General features: G+C 37.3%; 4 protein-coding genes across 5 annotated transcripts in view; all 4 read left to right on the top strand.

The window, feature by feature from the left end:
- Window positions 1-150, top strand: part of LOC117629790 — a 1,227-nt gene extending 1,077 nt beyond the window's left edge. Inside the window, exon 3 of the mRNA XM_034362397.1 lies at window positions 91-150. Coding sequence (XP_034218288.1) covers window positions 91-150 — 60 coding nt within the window. The remainder of the gene's footprint in view (window positions 1-90) is intronic.
- A 903-nt stretch (window positions 151-1,053) lies between these two features.
- Window positions 1,054-2,730, top strand: LOC117629789. The gene is made up of 3 exons (XM_034362396.1): window positions 1,054-1,665; window positions 1,756-2,505; window positions 2,617-2,730. The coding sequence occupies exons 1-3, from the start codon at window positions 1,054-1,056 to the stop codon at window positions 2,728-2,730; spliced, it is 1,476 nt and encodes a 491-aa protein (XP_034218287.1).
- A 2,797-nt stretch (window positions 2,731-5,527) lies between these two features.
- On the top strand, window positions 5,528-7,044 carry LOC117629788. Its single transcript, XM_034362395.1, has 3 exons — window positions 5,528-5,640; window positions 6,044-6,757; window positions 6,901-7,044. The coding sequence occupies exons 2-3, from the start codon at window positions 6,134-6,136 to the stop codon at window positions 7,042-7,044; spliced, it is 768 nt and encodes a 255-aa protein (XP_034218286.1). The 5' UTR covers window positions 5,528-5,640; window positions 6,044-6,133.
- A 2,426-nt stretch (window positions 7,045-9,470) lies between these two features.
- LOC117630099 lies at window positions 9,471-11,912 on the top strand. 2 transcript variants are annotated; one of them, XM_034362839.1, is made up of 4 exons: window positions 9,471-9,570; window positions 9,790-10,368; window positions 10,443-11,150; window positions 11,435-11,912. In XM_034362839.1, exons 2-4 carry the CDS (start codon window positions 9,793-9,795, stop codon window positions 11,525-11,527), a joined length of 1,377 nt encoding a protein of 458 aa, XP_034218730.1. In that variant the 5' UTR covers window positions 9,471-9,570; window positions 9,790-9,792; the 3' UTR covers window positions 11,528-11,912. The 2 variants fall into 2 exon arrangements, with proteins under 2 accessions (XP_034218730.1, XP_034218731.1); XM_034362840.1 differs by having other exon boundaries at window positions 9,533-9,591.
- The last annotated feature ends 906 nt before the right edge of the window (window positions 11,913-12,818 follow it).

Genomic DNA, 12,818 nt, shown 5'->3' with positions numbered 1-12,818 from the left:
CTCTGTATAGAAATGATGATGCTTCTCCTGTTTCTACAAACTGGAACTTCAGTATATGGTTTATTATGTGTTTGTACTTTCTTATGTCAGTGCTACGGATATTACTCACCGGTTCAAGTGCTAGTGGAGGTGGATGTTTCTTTATTCTGATATTTTAATGGAATTTTGCTTCATGATTGACCTGATGCATCTTATGTAGGCTATTTGCTTTCTTCTCTTCTTGGAATTGTATTATTCTTATTTATGAATGCTATTCTTAGTTTAAGAGATTGGAATCTTCAGGTTACGGTGAAGCGGGATGTTTCTTCCTAGTCAAGTAATGAATGCTTCCCTTTTCAAAAGTTAAGGATGGAGGGAGGGAGGGTCATAACATGCACCCCATCTCAAGTGATCCTCCCTCTAATATCTTTCCAGACTCATGATCTTTTTCTACATATATTACTTTCTGCAGGCCCTTTCTTTAAGTCTTTGTGTTTTCTTTAGCTTCATCCTTTTCTTCGGCAGTTTTACCCAAAAAGGTTTGAACTTTGAACTCCATGTCTTTTATTCTTTTCTAAATGTACTTATGATGTTGAGCTGTTTGGCATTTTCCATTATAATTGTCCATTAATTTCTTGCATACTGAAAGAGCTCTTTTCCTTTCCTGCACAGAAGAACCTGTCAATCAATGCCTAATTTTCTTTTCCCACTAGTTATATGAATTTCACTTTAATTAGAAGATAGATTAATATAAAACAGAAATGGAAAAGCCAACCTGCAAATTTACTGAGAAAGACTGGTGAATTTCATGAAGCTTTCCCAAAAGGTTATTCATTCAAAATCTCCTCACGGACTACATAACTTAGGATCAGACTAGCCATGTTGATTAAAATGTTGGTCGCTGCTTTTAGATTTGAATCATATACTTGTTATCTGCTCAAGCTCTGACCTGTTTTTCAAGCTATTGATTCTGCAAAATTTGTCTCTATTTCGCCATACTTGAATTGTATTTTGAAGTCCTTTAATGTTTAAGCAGGAAAACAACTTACCGCTTTGTACTTTCTTACATTATCAATGGCCGATAAAACTGTGAAGAATATTATAAGCTTGAAGGCCGTGGTGGACAAGGGGAGCAACAAAATTATCTTCGTAGAGTCTGATAAAGATTTTATTGATGTTCTCTTGAGTTTCTTGACAATACCAATGGGAACAATTGTCAGGCGTGACACTAAACATTCAGTATCACATTGCATGAATAATTTGTATGCCAGTGTTAGTGGGCTTTTACAGACTGAAGCATGTAAAGAGATGTTGCTATGTCCCCACAATGGGGCTGAATCTCATTGCGAAAACCTCAAACTGAAAATTGACAATGATGAGCCGACAGGGTACTTTCTGTGTGATAGTTGGCAATGCACCTTCGAAAATAAGTCAATAAGTCATTACAAAGGTGTTCTGTGTCAATGTGGAAGATGCATGAATCTGAAGTGCTCACTTTCAGTTTCATCCTCTGCTGAGCAAGGTGGGGGCATCTTTGTAAAAGAATCAGCTAGGTTCATAATTACTGATGATTTACGTGTGATGTCCCCGTTATCGGTGGCAAGCAATCCTGTATTTACAAAGCTTGGAGCCATGAATAAGAATAGCACCACTGAACAAAAGACTTTGAATATAGGAGCTCATGAGGTAATTGAATGCTGTTTGCCAATTTTTTTATTTTTCTTTCAATACAACTGTGGTGTTTTTGGTTTTTGACCTCATGGTCTATTTTTCCAGGTTTTGAACTTGCTTCTGCGCTCGTTAGTATCAAAGAAACCTCTGTCTGAAACTCTACTGAAGCTTGATCCTGTACCAACTCCAAATCCGAATTTGAGCCTTGATCAACTAATATTGACAAGTATTGAATCTCTACTGCTTGAAGACATGATGAATGAGGAGGAAGAAGAAAAGATTGTTGTTAAGCTGACAGTTAGCGTCTCAAAGGATATTGTTTGTTATGCCGAAGCAGGGGAGGATTTTGTTAATTTACTCCTCAGTTTTTTGACTGTTCCACTTGGTTTCATATTAAAGCATTTGAGGGATGCCTCTTTCAAAGGATGCATTGATCAGTTGTACAATAGTATCAAAGATCTTGATGAGCAGCACTTGAAGTCAAATTCTCACAAGGAAATTCTGCTGAGTCCTAAGATATATCCTGGGTTTTGCTATGAGAACCGTGTTTTAGGAATGGAGGATGGCCCAGTAGCCTCATATTTGTATGCATATTGGAAGGATGATCAGGGGCGTTTGAAAGATGTATTGACAACAGATGCAGCCCTCATCCCTTCTAACGCTGTGACAGTTCCACTCAAATTGAAGCATGATAAATGTCCTCAAGGGTATTTGAAAGGTTCGACAGTATTCTTGGTAACTGATAATCTGTTCATAACACCAATATCTCCTGCCTTTGGCTTTCTTGTTTTAAATCTACTTAAGGTACCTTTGACTGACATAAAAGAGGAAACTGTCCAGGTTGGCAAGAAGGAGGTGAGTTATTTTTTATAATTTTCACGCAACTACGTTTATAGAATTCAGGTTGCCCCTTTCACTGCCTCCTTTTAACTGTTGATGATTCTTGTGTTGTTACTGATATCGTAGGCTTTGCGTCTTTTGGTGGCTGCATTTCTGAGAAACTCTGCTCTAACCGATGTCTTCATTAGGCAGATGAATCAAGAAGAGTTTATAAAGAGAGCTTGGTTATCTAATAGATGAAGATTGCTAGTAGAGGTTTCTTTGTGCAGAATATTTAATGAGCGTTTGTTATATGATTGAGCTGCTGTATTAATGCCGGCTTGTTTTTCTTCTAAGAATTGTATTATTTCTATATATAATTCAATCAACCTCATCAGTTGTTGCTGTAGTTGCAATTAGCAATTAAGTTCATCAATCTCGTTACAAAAACTAACTAAGCGAAGGCCTACCTGATTTACACAAAATTGATGAAAGTTAACGAAAGTAAAAAAACTAATGAAAAATAAATAAAAGAAAGGAGAAGTAGTTGTAATAACTATTGAGTTCTTTATGGATGATATGGGGACGAAATCTTCTTCCGAATACCATGCACAGTGGCTTCTGCTGCTGCCTACTAGACCAAAATCCTTTAAACAGTAGAAGCCAAGGACTTCCCCTTGCACTGATCAGATGCTCAGTCAATGAGAAGTGGAGGATTCAACCATGGGACCATGCAAGGAGGTAATTTCAAATTAATGAGGTGTTAATGAAGACATCACAAGCTCTTGCCTTTGATGCCTCCTTTGGAGATTCCATTAACACCTCTTTAGCTGGAAGTTGAAGTCAGAATGCTATGCTTAATTTCAGAGATTGGAATCCGCAGGTTACTGTGAAGCGGGAGATTTCTTCCTAGTCAAGTAATGAATGCTTCCCTTTTCAAAAGCCAAGGATGGAGGGTCATAACGTTGCACCCCCACTCAAGTGATCCTCGCTATAATATCTCTCCAGACTCATGATCTTTTCCTACTTATATTACTTTCTGCAAGCCCTTTGTTTAAGTCTTCGTGTTTTCATTAGCTTCATCCATTACTTCGGCAGTTTTACCCGAAAAGGTTTGAACTTCGAATTCCATGTCTTTTTCTTTTTTTCTAAATGTACTTATGATGTTGAGCTCTTGCCATTACTGTTTCTAGTTTTTTTTTTTTTTTTTTCTCTTCCTTAAAGTTCCATCTTTCTCATAACTCATCCCAACCAGGAGTCACGATTAAGAACGCAATGCTGCATTCAGGTGTCTTAAGGGTGTGGGCTTTATTACTATTTTCATATATATGCTTGTCTTTTTTTTAATATATGTTCGAAAAATCCGTAGGCAGTCGGTGGGCGGCAGGCATGGGCCTAGAGCATAGACTAGTAGAGTAGTAATCGGGGCCTAGGCACCCTTTTTTTAAATAATTATTTTGTATTATAAATTATAAATTTATACCAAAATCATGCAAAATAATAAGATATATAAAAGAAAACTTTAATATTTTCCAACCTTGATATTATCTGACCTTTATTTTTGTATTTTCATCAGTAACCTTGATATTTAAAAAAAACTGCAAAAAAAGAGAGTAAAAATAGGCCCATTTTAATACAATGTTTAAGGCCATTTTACAAAACCCAACCCGTTAGTTTTACTAAAAATAGGTCAGATATCTTCTTCTTTCCAGCGTCGCCTTCTCCTTCCTCTCTCTGTCTCTGTCTCTGTCTTGCTTCCTGACAAGCAGTGGATCCTGCGCGCTTCAACCGCCCTTCGTCCACGCCTCAACGGCAAAACTCCCGCCTAGAGCCGCCTAGGCCGCCTAACTCCCTAGCGCCTACCCCTAATGATTAGGGTGAAATCGTGGCGCTGTCCGCTCCCTTCTCCCTTTTTAATTCTTGATGATTCTTTTGTTGTTACTTATCGTAGGCTTTGCGTCTTTTGGTGGCTACTTTTCTGAGCGACTCTGCTCTAACCGATATCTTCATTAGGCAGCTGAATAAAAAAAAGTCTATAAGGAGAGCTTGCTTATCTATTAAATGATGATGATGCTTCGCCTTTATACAAACTGGAACTCCAGTATGGATGATACTGTGTTTGCACTTCCTTGTGGATAATGCTAATGCTAGCATACTAATATTTGTAGCAGACTCATAGTTGTGGGTTCAATTGCTAGTAAAGATTTCTTTATGCACAATATTTAATGAACGTTTGTTTCATGAATGACCTGCTGTACGTAATAATAATGCGGGCTTTGTTTTTCTTCTAGAGAAAAAAAGGAAAAAAGGAAAGAAAGAGGAGAATTGAAGTTGTAAAAAAAAAAGAAAGAGTTCTTTAAGGATGAAATGTATGGGGATGAAATCTCTTTCCAAATACCATACACAGACCAAGATCTTTTTTAACAGTAGAAGCCAAGGACTTCCCTATCCATTGATTAGAGGCCCAGTCAAAGAAATAGGGCCCACTGGGCCGTGGAGGATTCAGCATGCAATATAAAATCTCAGGGCCTCTGCCATGAAGAAACGGGCCATGCAGACAAGTTCTTGCTTTTTATTAATTTTTGTGTGTGTGTGTGTGTGTGTGTGTGTGTGGTTATTTTCAAATTACATCACAAGTTCTTGCCTGTTTAATTCCTTCGGCCAGTAAGGTGTTAGCCCAGTTAGTTGGGAACATCCTTCATTCCCATCTGGTGAGATTAAACATGTGAAATTTATTCCCAAAAAGTTCAATTCTCCAACCAAGTCATAATTCTACATTTAATTCCAGTGATTACAGGGCATAGTGGGGCCATATTTCTTCCTTCTTTTATTTATTTATTATTTATCATAGTTAGGAAGGGGGAGGGGGAAATAACTCCCAATCTCTCAACCCAAAGGTTGAGGCCAAACACCACTACCATTACCGTTGGCATAAATTTCTTCCTAGTTAAGTAATGAAAATAATACTTTCCTTTTGGAAAGCTAAAATGGTGGGGTCATAAATATGCACCTCTGCACCCTCACTCACCTTACAATCTCTCCATGCTCATGACCTTCTTCTACAAGTTCTACTTCAGAAGCTTTTAACTTTCAGCTGACTCTTTCTTTTTAAGTCTTTGTGTTTTCATCACCTTCATCCATTACTTCGGCTCGGCAGTTTTACCCAAAAAGGTTTGATCCTTGTTTCTTTCCATTTATTTTGAGATGTTGGGACTCAAATGAGTAATCTGCTTGATATCAGTATGTCAACATCAGTAGGAGTCCGAGTTACTCTCTTTGTCCAATTGTCCTTGTCTAGAGATGTAGTGTTAAACTCCTCAGGCTAGCTCAGTGGGAAATATATAGTTGTTAACTAGTTATGACTAGGATAGGAAAGAAAGAAAAAAGAAGCGCTCCCGTTTCACTTCCTCGATGACTGAACATGTAGCCAGTAGAATATATATATCCATACTGAAATTGCTTTAAATTTGATAGAAACAGTCATTACCTGTTTTAAATTTAAATCATATTTGTTATCTACTTGAGCTCTGCCTATTTATTAAGCTATAAATGCTGGAAAACTTTCTCTTTCCAGGCAGTAGATTAGTATATTGAAGCTCCTTTCATGTTTTGGTTAGTGAATTTGTATAGAGAATCGACAAAACGAAGCTAAATCTTACAATCTATGGCTGATAAATCTGTGAGCACAATTAGCTTGAAGGCCTTGGTGGAAAAGAGGAGCAACAAAGTTATCTTCATAGAGTCTGATAATGATTTTGTTGATGTTCTCTTCAGTTTCTTGACAATTCCAATCGGAACAATTATCAGGCTTGCTTGTACACATTCAGTACCACTGGAAATAGGTTGCATGAAAAATCTGTATGCAAGAGTTGAGCATGCTGATGCACGTGTTTTCCCAACTGAATCATGTAGAGAAATGTTGTTATGTCCCCGCAACGGGGTTGAATCTCATTGTGAGAATCTCAAATTGAAAATTACCAATGGCGATCCCACACAGTACTTTTTGTGCTCTCATGATTGCAACAAGTTATTTAGTCATTACAAAGATGTTCTTTGTGAGTGTGGAAAACCCATGGATAGTGAGATGTCTCTTTTAGTGGGAAAGTTGAAAAGCTCCTCTTTTTCGGATGATGGTGTCTTTTGTAAAGGACTTAGCAGATATATAGTAAGTGATGATTTAGAAGTGATGCCCCCATTAAGCTCACCAGTCTTTTCTTTCCTTACTAAGGTTGGTGTGATGGATGCAACCACTACTGAGGAGATGACTTTCAATGTAGGAGTTGATGAGGTAATTGAACTGCCATCTTGTTATGTCAACTTTTCCTTTTGTTTACAAGTGGCTCTCTCTGACCCAGTCTCGTGTTCCTGGTTTTGAATTTGCTTATATGCTCATTTGTGTCTAAAACACCTTTGACGGATATTCTGCTGAAGCATAAACCAGAACCAAAACTGAGCAGTGAAGGTGTTCAGCAAGGAATAGGTTTTAAGCGTCAAACAACAGGAGACACGGTGAAGAAGGAAAAAAACATTTCTGTCAATCTTTTGGTTAGCAAATCTAAGAAAATGGTTTGTTAGCAAATCTCAAGCTGAAGTATTGCAAATCCCAAGGCGATTACAAAAGTGATGCAGGATTTTTGAGTAGACCGGCGATGTTTACAATAACTGACAGTCTTATGATAAGGCCTATATCTCCTCTCTTTGGCGTTTCTGTTTTGAACGAATTGAAAGTGCCATTCGCAGACATTGAGATGCAAACTGTGCAGGTTGGGAAGGAGGAGGTTAGTTATTTTTTGTAATTTAACTTTGTAGCAACTTATTATAGTTGATGATTTTCAGTCCCTTACACTTGCATTGTACGCACCTAATTTTCTCTGCCACTGCTTTAATTTGACTGCCCATGCATTGTCTGTGTTCCTTCTAGTTTTGAAGCTTCATCACGTGCATATTCTTTGTAGTTTAACTGTTGTTGTCTCTTGGATTGTTACTTGCTGCAGGCCCTTGGTCTTTTGGTGACCTCTTTTCTTTGTGACTCTGCTCTCACCAGTGTATTCCTCAGTCACATTAAATAAAGAACCGTATCCCGGAGAGCTCGATTGCCTAATATGATAAGGTGATACTTTTGTTTCTACAAACTGGAACCTTAGGCCAATATGATGCCCATTGGCGTAACTTGTTTGCATTTTCCATGTCCTCCTCTTTTTTTCCTTTTTCTTTTTTTTCTTTTTTTTTTTTTGGCTGAGGTTTACGTTGTCTTTAATACTTTGTAAAACACAACATTAACCAACCATGAATTATAGTGGATCAACGAACGAGCACATTGTCATCTTCGCAACCTACACCTCTAATCTGTAAAGTGGCTATGCTCATTACGGTCGATGATTTGAATCAATCTACAGATATTGTTTGTGTTTTTGTGAATGCCACATCAACTTGACTGCACATGGAGTATATGTGTCTCTAAATGAAGCTTCAAGTCATCTGATTTAGTGGATATCTACCAAGAGGAGTTTTCTGATGACTAGTGATTTTCTTGCTTATTGCAGGCTTTGCATCTTTTGTTTGTGCCTCTTCTCTATCAATACCTGCATTGGGAGCCGAAGCAAGAATAATGAGAGCTTGGTTAATATAAGATCCATATGAGGATCTATCTTTAGTTCTTTTCATCTTCTGTTCTAAAAGCTTGTATTAAAATAGGACTTTGTTTGCATGTGGTATCTTCTTTAATTTCATCGACCAGTTGTAAGTTGTAAGACTGAATCCCATTTGTTTGGAGACACAATGAATGAGGATGAAGAAAACATTTCTGTCAAGCTTATAGCTAGCAAATCAAAGAAGACTGTTTGTTATTAATCTGTGGTTCTGAATGATTGCTTGTATTTTGTTCTTCTAATCATTGTCCGATCTTATTCAAGAATAACTTGGGATGAACTATGGTCATGAAGTAAAAATTACAAATTCCAATAAGCTAGCTATGGCTAAATTTGCAGTATTTGATCTGATATATAACATGCAGTATATTTTGATCACAAAAAAAAAAAAACCATGCAGTATTTGATGAGACAATATCAATATATTACAAGTTATCTTTTGGGCTAAAGACAAAACATCCCTTAGATATATAGGGTCATTCTCAATATGAATCGGGATTTCAATTTCGTCAATTTACACTCCAATAGTCTCAAAACTGACTAATTTAAGCATTCGTTTGAGTTGACCATGTGGCATGTTGTCTAGCTACCGCGGGTATAAATAATTCAAAATAAATATATAACTGACTGGCCTTCTTGAGCGCGAGTGTAACGTCGGCGTCCCTGCGAGATCGGAGGTCCTTGATGGCCTTGGCGTTGTGGAGCGTCTTGCTGTGCTCGTAGGAGGACTGGAGGTTCTGGTGGAGGCGCTTGAGCTCCTTGATCTAGTCCTTAACGGATTCGACGTCGCCGAAGAACTTGTCGAGGTTGACGCCGCCGATGACATCTCAATCACGTGATCGTCGTTCGAGTTCTGCTCGCTCCGGAATAGCGAAAAAAAAAAAAGGGCTTTTTTTGTCGTTAGCCCTTGTCTTTATATTCTCTTTGCCCGATGTGAAAAGCTTACCTTGTCATCCAAGTTTTTCTCCCAGCATGGAGATAAGATGCATATGAGATCTCGAGGCCCCACCCCAGCCATGAAGAAAAGGGCCATGGGGGGAACATCCACTCAACTCCAAGCTCTTGCCCCTAGGTATCTCCTTTTTTTTTTTTTTATCAACACCTCATTAGCTGCAGGTCACAGTGGGACTGGCTTTAGCTTTTCAATAACGCATTACTGACTTTAGCTTTTCAATTAAAGCTAAGTAAGTAATAATGCCCCTAGATTTTTTCCTAGTTATGCATCATACATTGAATACATAGGTTTAATTGAAAAGCTAAAGCTTAAATGTCCTGCTCCACTCAAGTGAAACTTTGCTTTATACCCTTTTTTATTTAAAGATTCATCCTCTATAAACTTAATCCACAAGCAATGCTCTCTATTTTGACAGCCCATAAGTAAGTCCTTGGCTCTTTGGCAAGTAAGTTTCTTGAAGTCTCTCATATCAGCAAAAACAGTTTTCACATTTCAGAGGTTAGTGAACTACCTTGATCGGTAATTGTGCCTGATTATTTAGAATATTACCTCTGCTTTCTTAAAATTTATTTGCAATGTTGTTGATTACAGTTTGAATCTGGATCATTTCTCCTCGACTATTGTTTAGTTTCTGTCATTTTCTAATTGGATTTGAATAGAGAGAGGATATTGATCCAAGTTTTTTTTATTTTTTTATTTTTTTACTTTTTCTTACAGTCCATGGCCGATACCAACAGTATTGAGTTGAAGGTCTTGGTGGACAAGGGGAGTAACCAAGTTATCTTCGTAGAGCCTGACTATAATTTTGTTGATGTTCTCTTCAGTTTATTGACAATCCCCATGGGAACAATTATCAGGCTTGCACGTAAACATTCAGATCCTGTGGCAATAGGTTGCATGAACAACTTATATGCAAGTGTTGAGAATTTTGACGATCAAGAATTTTGGATTCATACATTTAAAGACATGTTGCTGCATCCCCGCAATGCAGCCGATTCTCAGTGCAATGCCCTCAAATTGAAACTTGATGATGCTAAGCCAAGACGTTACTTTATGAACCCCAATTCATGTGATTTATTTGCTTATTCGTGTTCATCACGCATGTGTTCGGAGAAGAGTCTTTCATTCCGTTCTCAAGATGGAAGTGTCTTTATGAAAGGACGAACCAGGTTTACAGTTACTGATGATTTACAAGTGATCCCCCCAAGTTCATCAGCCAATTCTGTATTTACTAAGCTTCGTGTCATCGATGTGGATTCCCTGGAGGAGTTGACTATCAATATTGGAACTGTTGAGGTAATTGATGGCTATGCCTTATTTGTTGTTGTTTAAAACTGTATCGTTGTTTCTGATCTGTTTATCTTTTCCAGATTTTGAATTTGCTCATGTGCTCCTTAGTGTCAAAAACACCTTTGACTGAAACCCTGTTGAAGCCTAAACAAGATCTTAAATCGAGCAGTACAATTCTTAATCAAGCAATAGATATTGAATCGCAAATGTCCGGAGACTCAATGAATGATGAAGAAGATAAGATTTGTTTGAATCTTGTGGTCAGCAAATCTAAGAAGATGGTCTGTTATGCAGAAGCAGGGGAGGATTTTGTTAATTTGCTCTTCAGTTTCCTAACTCTACCTCTTGGGTTTATAGTAAAAAACATGAAGAATAGTTCCTTGAAAGGTTGCATCGGGCACTTGTACCAAACTATCCAGGATTTGGATGGGCAATACATGATTTCAGATCACCACAAGCAAATGCTACTTGATCCCAAACTTGTTCCTGGTTTTTGCTATAAGAACAGTCTTTTAGGAATTGAGGAGACCTCATATTATTATTCTTACTATACCTTCAGTACTGATATATCCCTTTGTTCATCGGAATTATTTAAAGTCAAACTGGTTAGTTCTGATTCCGTGGATTTAAGTGCTCAAGGATTTCTGAAGAGACCTGCGATGTTTGTAGTAACTGACAATCTGGTTGTAAGACCGATGTCTCGGATCTTTGAGCTGCAAGTTCTTAAAGACTTGAATGTGCCTGTCACTGACATTGAGGATCAAACTGTGCATGTGGGCAAGAAGGAGGTGAGTTATTTATAATTGCTGCTGAAGTTTTTTTCTACTATAATGTTACATGTCTTCTCTGAGATTTTCGTATTATTTGTCTGTACGTAACACAGAAATCCTTTTTAGCTTCATAGTTGAATGAGTGATTGTTTCATCTCCACTATAATATTGTGCTGCATATAAATTATCTTTGTGTCTGTTAAGTTTTGAAATTTCAAGTCCTTTGATTTAGACTTATAGTGGATACCTATCCAGATGAGTTATATATGATTATTGACTCTTGAATTTGTTAACTGTTTCAGGCTTTGCATCTTTTGCTGTCTTCTTTTCTTTGTGACTCTGTTCTGACCAATACCTTCGTTGGGGATCTTAGGGAGCCAAAGCAAGAACAATGAGGGATTGGTTAGTATTCTACTTACAAAGAAGAGGTTGCCTTTGTTGTTACTACATAAGAATTCTAGTAGGCTATTGATGTGAGATTAACTTTTGTGTGTACATGGTATGACCTGCATACAAGGTTTGCCATTTGATCATTTTGGGCTGTAAGAAACGTGTACTATTTTGCTAGATCTATGTCTTAGCTTATGTTTGGTTAAATTTTGTTATAGTCATTGTCCAATCTTATTTCTGAATAGCTTGAGGCTAGTCAGCCATGAACTATGGTCGTGAAGAAAAAATATAAACCCATAAAAGCTTTGACTAGTTTTGCAGTATTATTAAGAATGGATTGAGGCTAGTCAGCCATTTGATCATTTGTAAGAAACTTGTAGTATTTTGTTAGATCTCTGTCTTACTTTATGTTTGTTTAAATTATGTTATAGTCATTGTCCAAAACCAATCTTATTTAAGAATGGATTGAGGCTAGTCAGCCATGAACTATAGTCGTGAAGGAAAAATTACAAACCCATAAAGCTTTATACCCAAGTTTGAGTTACCTTGTTGTAGATTAGATTAATTTAGAGTAGTTATAAAAATAGATAAAAATAAAAATTTGCAGTACGTATTTGATCTGATATATAAACAAGCAACATGCAGTATTTGATCTGTGTATGGTTCTGCCATGATCTGGCTTTGCTAATGAAGAGATTGATCGCGTTCCCAATAGCTGGGTCATCAAGGCGGGACCTAATTTTAATAATCCAAGTTCCCATGCGTGCGTGGCATGTGGTTGAATTTTATTTTATTTTATTTTTAAATTTAAAAGAACTAAAAGGTAACTGAAAAAAGTTGAAATGAAAATTGAAAGCAAACTGACATTGAGGTGCCATTCACTGACATTAAAAGGTAAAATGAAAAAAGTTTTGAAGCTTCAAGTCATCTGATGTAGCGGATATCTATATATATCAAGAGGAGTTTTCTGATGACTTGTGATTTTCTTACTTACTGTAGGATTTGCATATTTTGGTGGCTTCTTTTGTTTGTGCCTCTGCCCCCTGATCAATACCTTCATCATTGGGAGCCGAAGAAAGAACGATCAAGATGATGCATTTGTTGTTAGTAAACAACAACTCTGGATTACACTTTGGATATTGGTCTCAAATTACTTACTTTTAAATGCAGACTTTGGTCTTTGTTTTGTTCCTTTGGTTTTGGTTCTTTATTTTCATTTGTTTTAGTTGTTTGGGTTCTTCTCCGGTGTCCTTTATTATTTCTGGGCTTTTGGCTTGGTCTGCCATTTTGGGCTGT

The sequence above is a fragment of the Prunus dulcis genome, chromosome 6 (genome assembly GCF_902201215.1).
Source record: "Prunus dulcis chromosome 6, ALMONDv2, whole genome shotgun sequence".
In the NCBI taxonomy this organism is placed as follows: Eukaryota; Viridiplantae; Streptophyta; class Magnoliopsida; order Rosales; family Rosaceae; genus Prunus; species Prunus dulcis.
Note: the sequence above shows the minus strand (reverse complement) of the source record. Positions and strands in the feature narration are given on the sequence as shown.

Excerpts from the sequence above, each read along its gene's own strand:
- LOC117629788 (XM_034362395.1), top strand. The coding sequence starts at position 6,134 with ATGGCTGATAAATCTGTGAGCACAATTAGCTTGAAGGCCTTGGTGGAA. Across the intron at positions 6,758-6,900 it reads TCAATGTAGGAGTTGATGAG|CATAAACCAGAACCAAAACT; the intron begins GTAATTGAACTG and ends ATTCTGCTGAAG.
- LOC117629789 (XM_034362396.1), top strand. The coding sequence starts at position 1,054 with ATGGCCGATAAAACTGTGAAGAATATTATAAGCTTGAAGGCCGTGGTG. Across the intron at positions 1,666-1,755 it reads TGAATATAGGAGCTCATGAG|GTTTTGAACTTGCTTCTGCG; the intron begins GTAATTGAATGC and ends CTATTTTTCCAG. Across the intron at positions 2,506-2,616 it reads TCCAGGTTGGCAAGAAGGAG|GCTTTGCGTCTTTTGGTGGC; the intron begins GTGAGTTATTTT and ends CTGATATCGTAG.
- LOC117630099 (XM_034362839.1), top strand. The coding sequence starts at position 9,793 with ATGGCCGATACCAACAGTATTGAGTTGAAGGTCTTGGTGGACAAGGGG. Across the intron at positions 10,369-10,442 it reads TCAATATTGGAACTGTTGAG|ATTTTGAATTTGCTCATGTG; the intron begins GTAATTGATGGC and ends TATCTTTTCCAG. Across the intron at positions 11,151-11,434 it reads TGCATGTGGGCAAGAAGGAG|GCTTTGCATCTTTTGCTGTC; the intron begins GTGAGTTATTTA and ends TAACTGTTTCAG.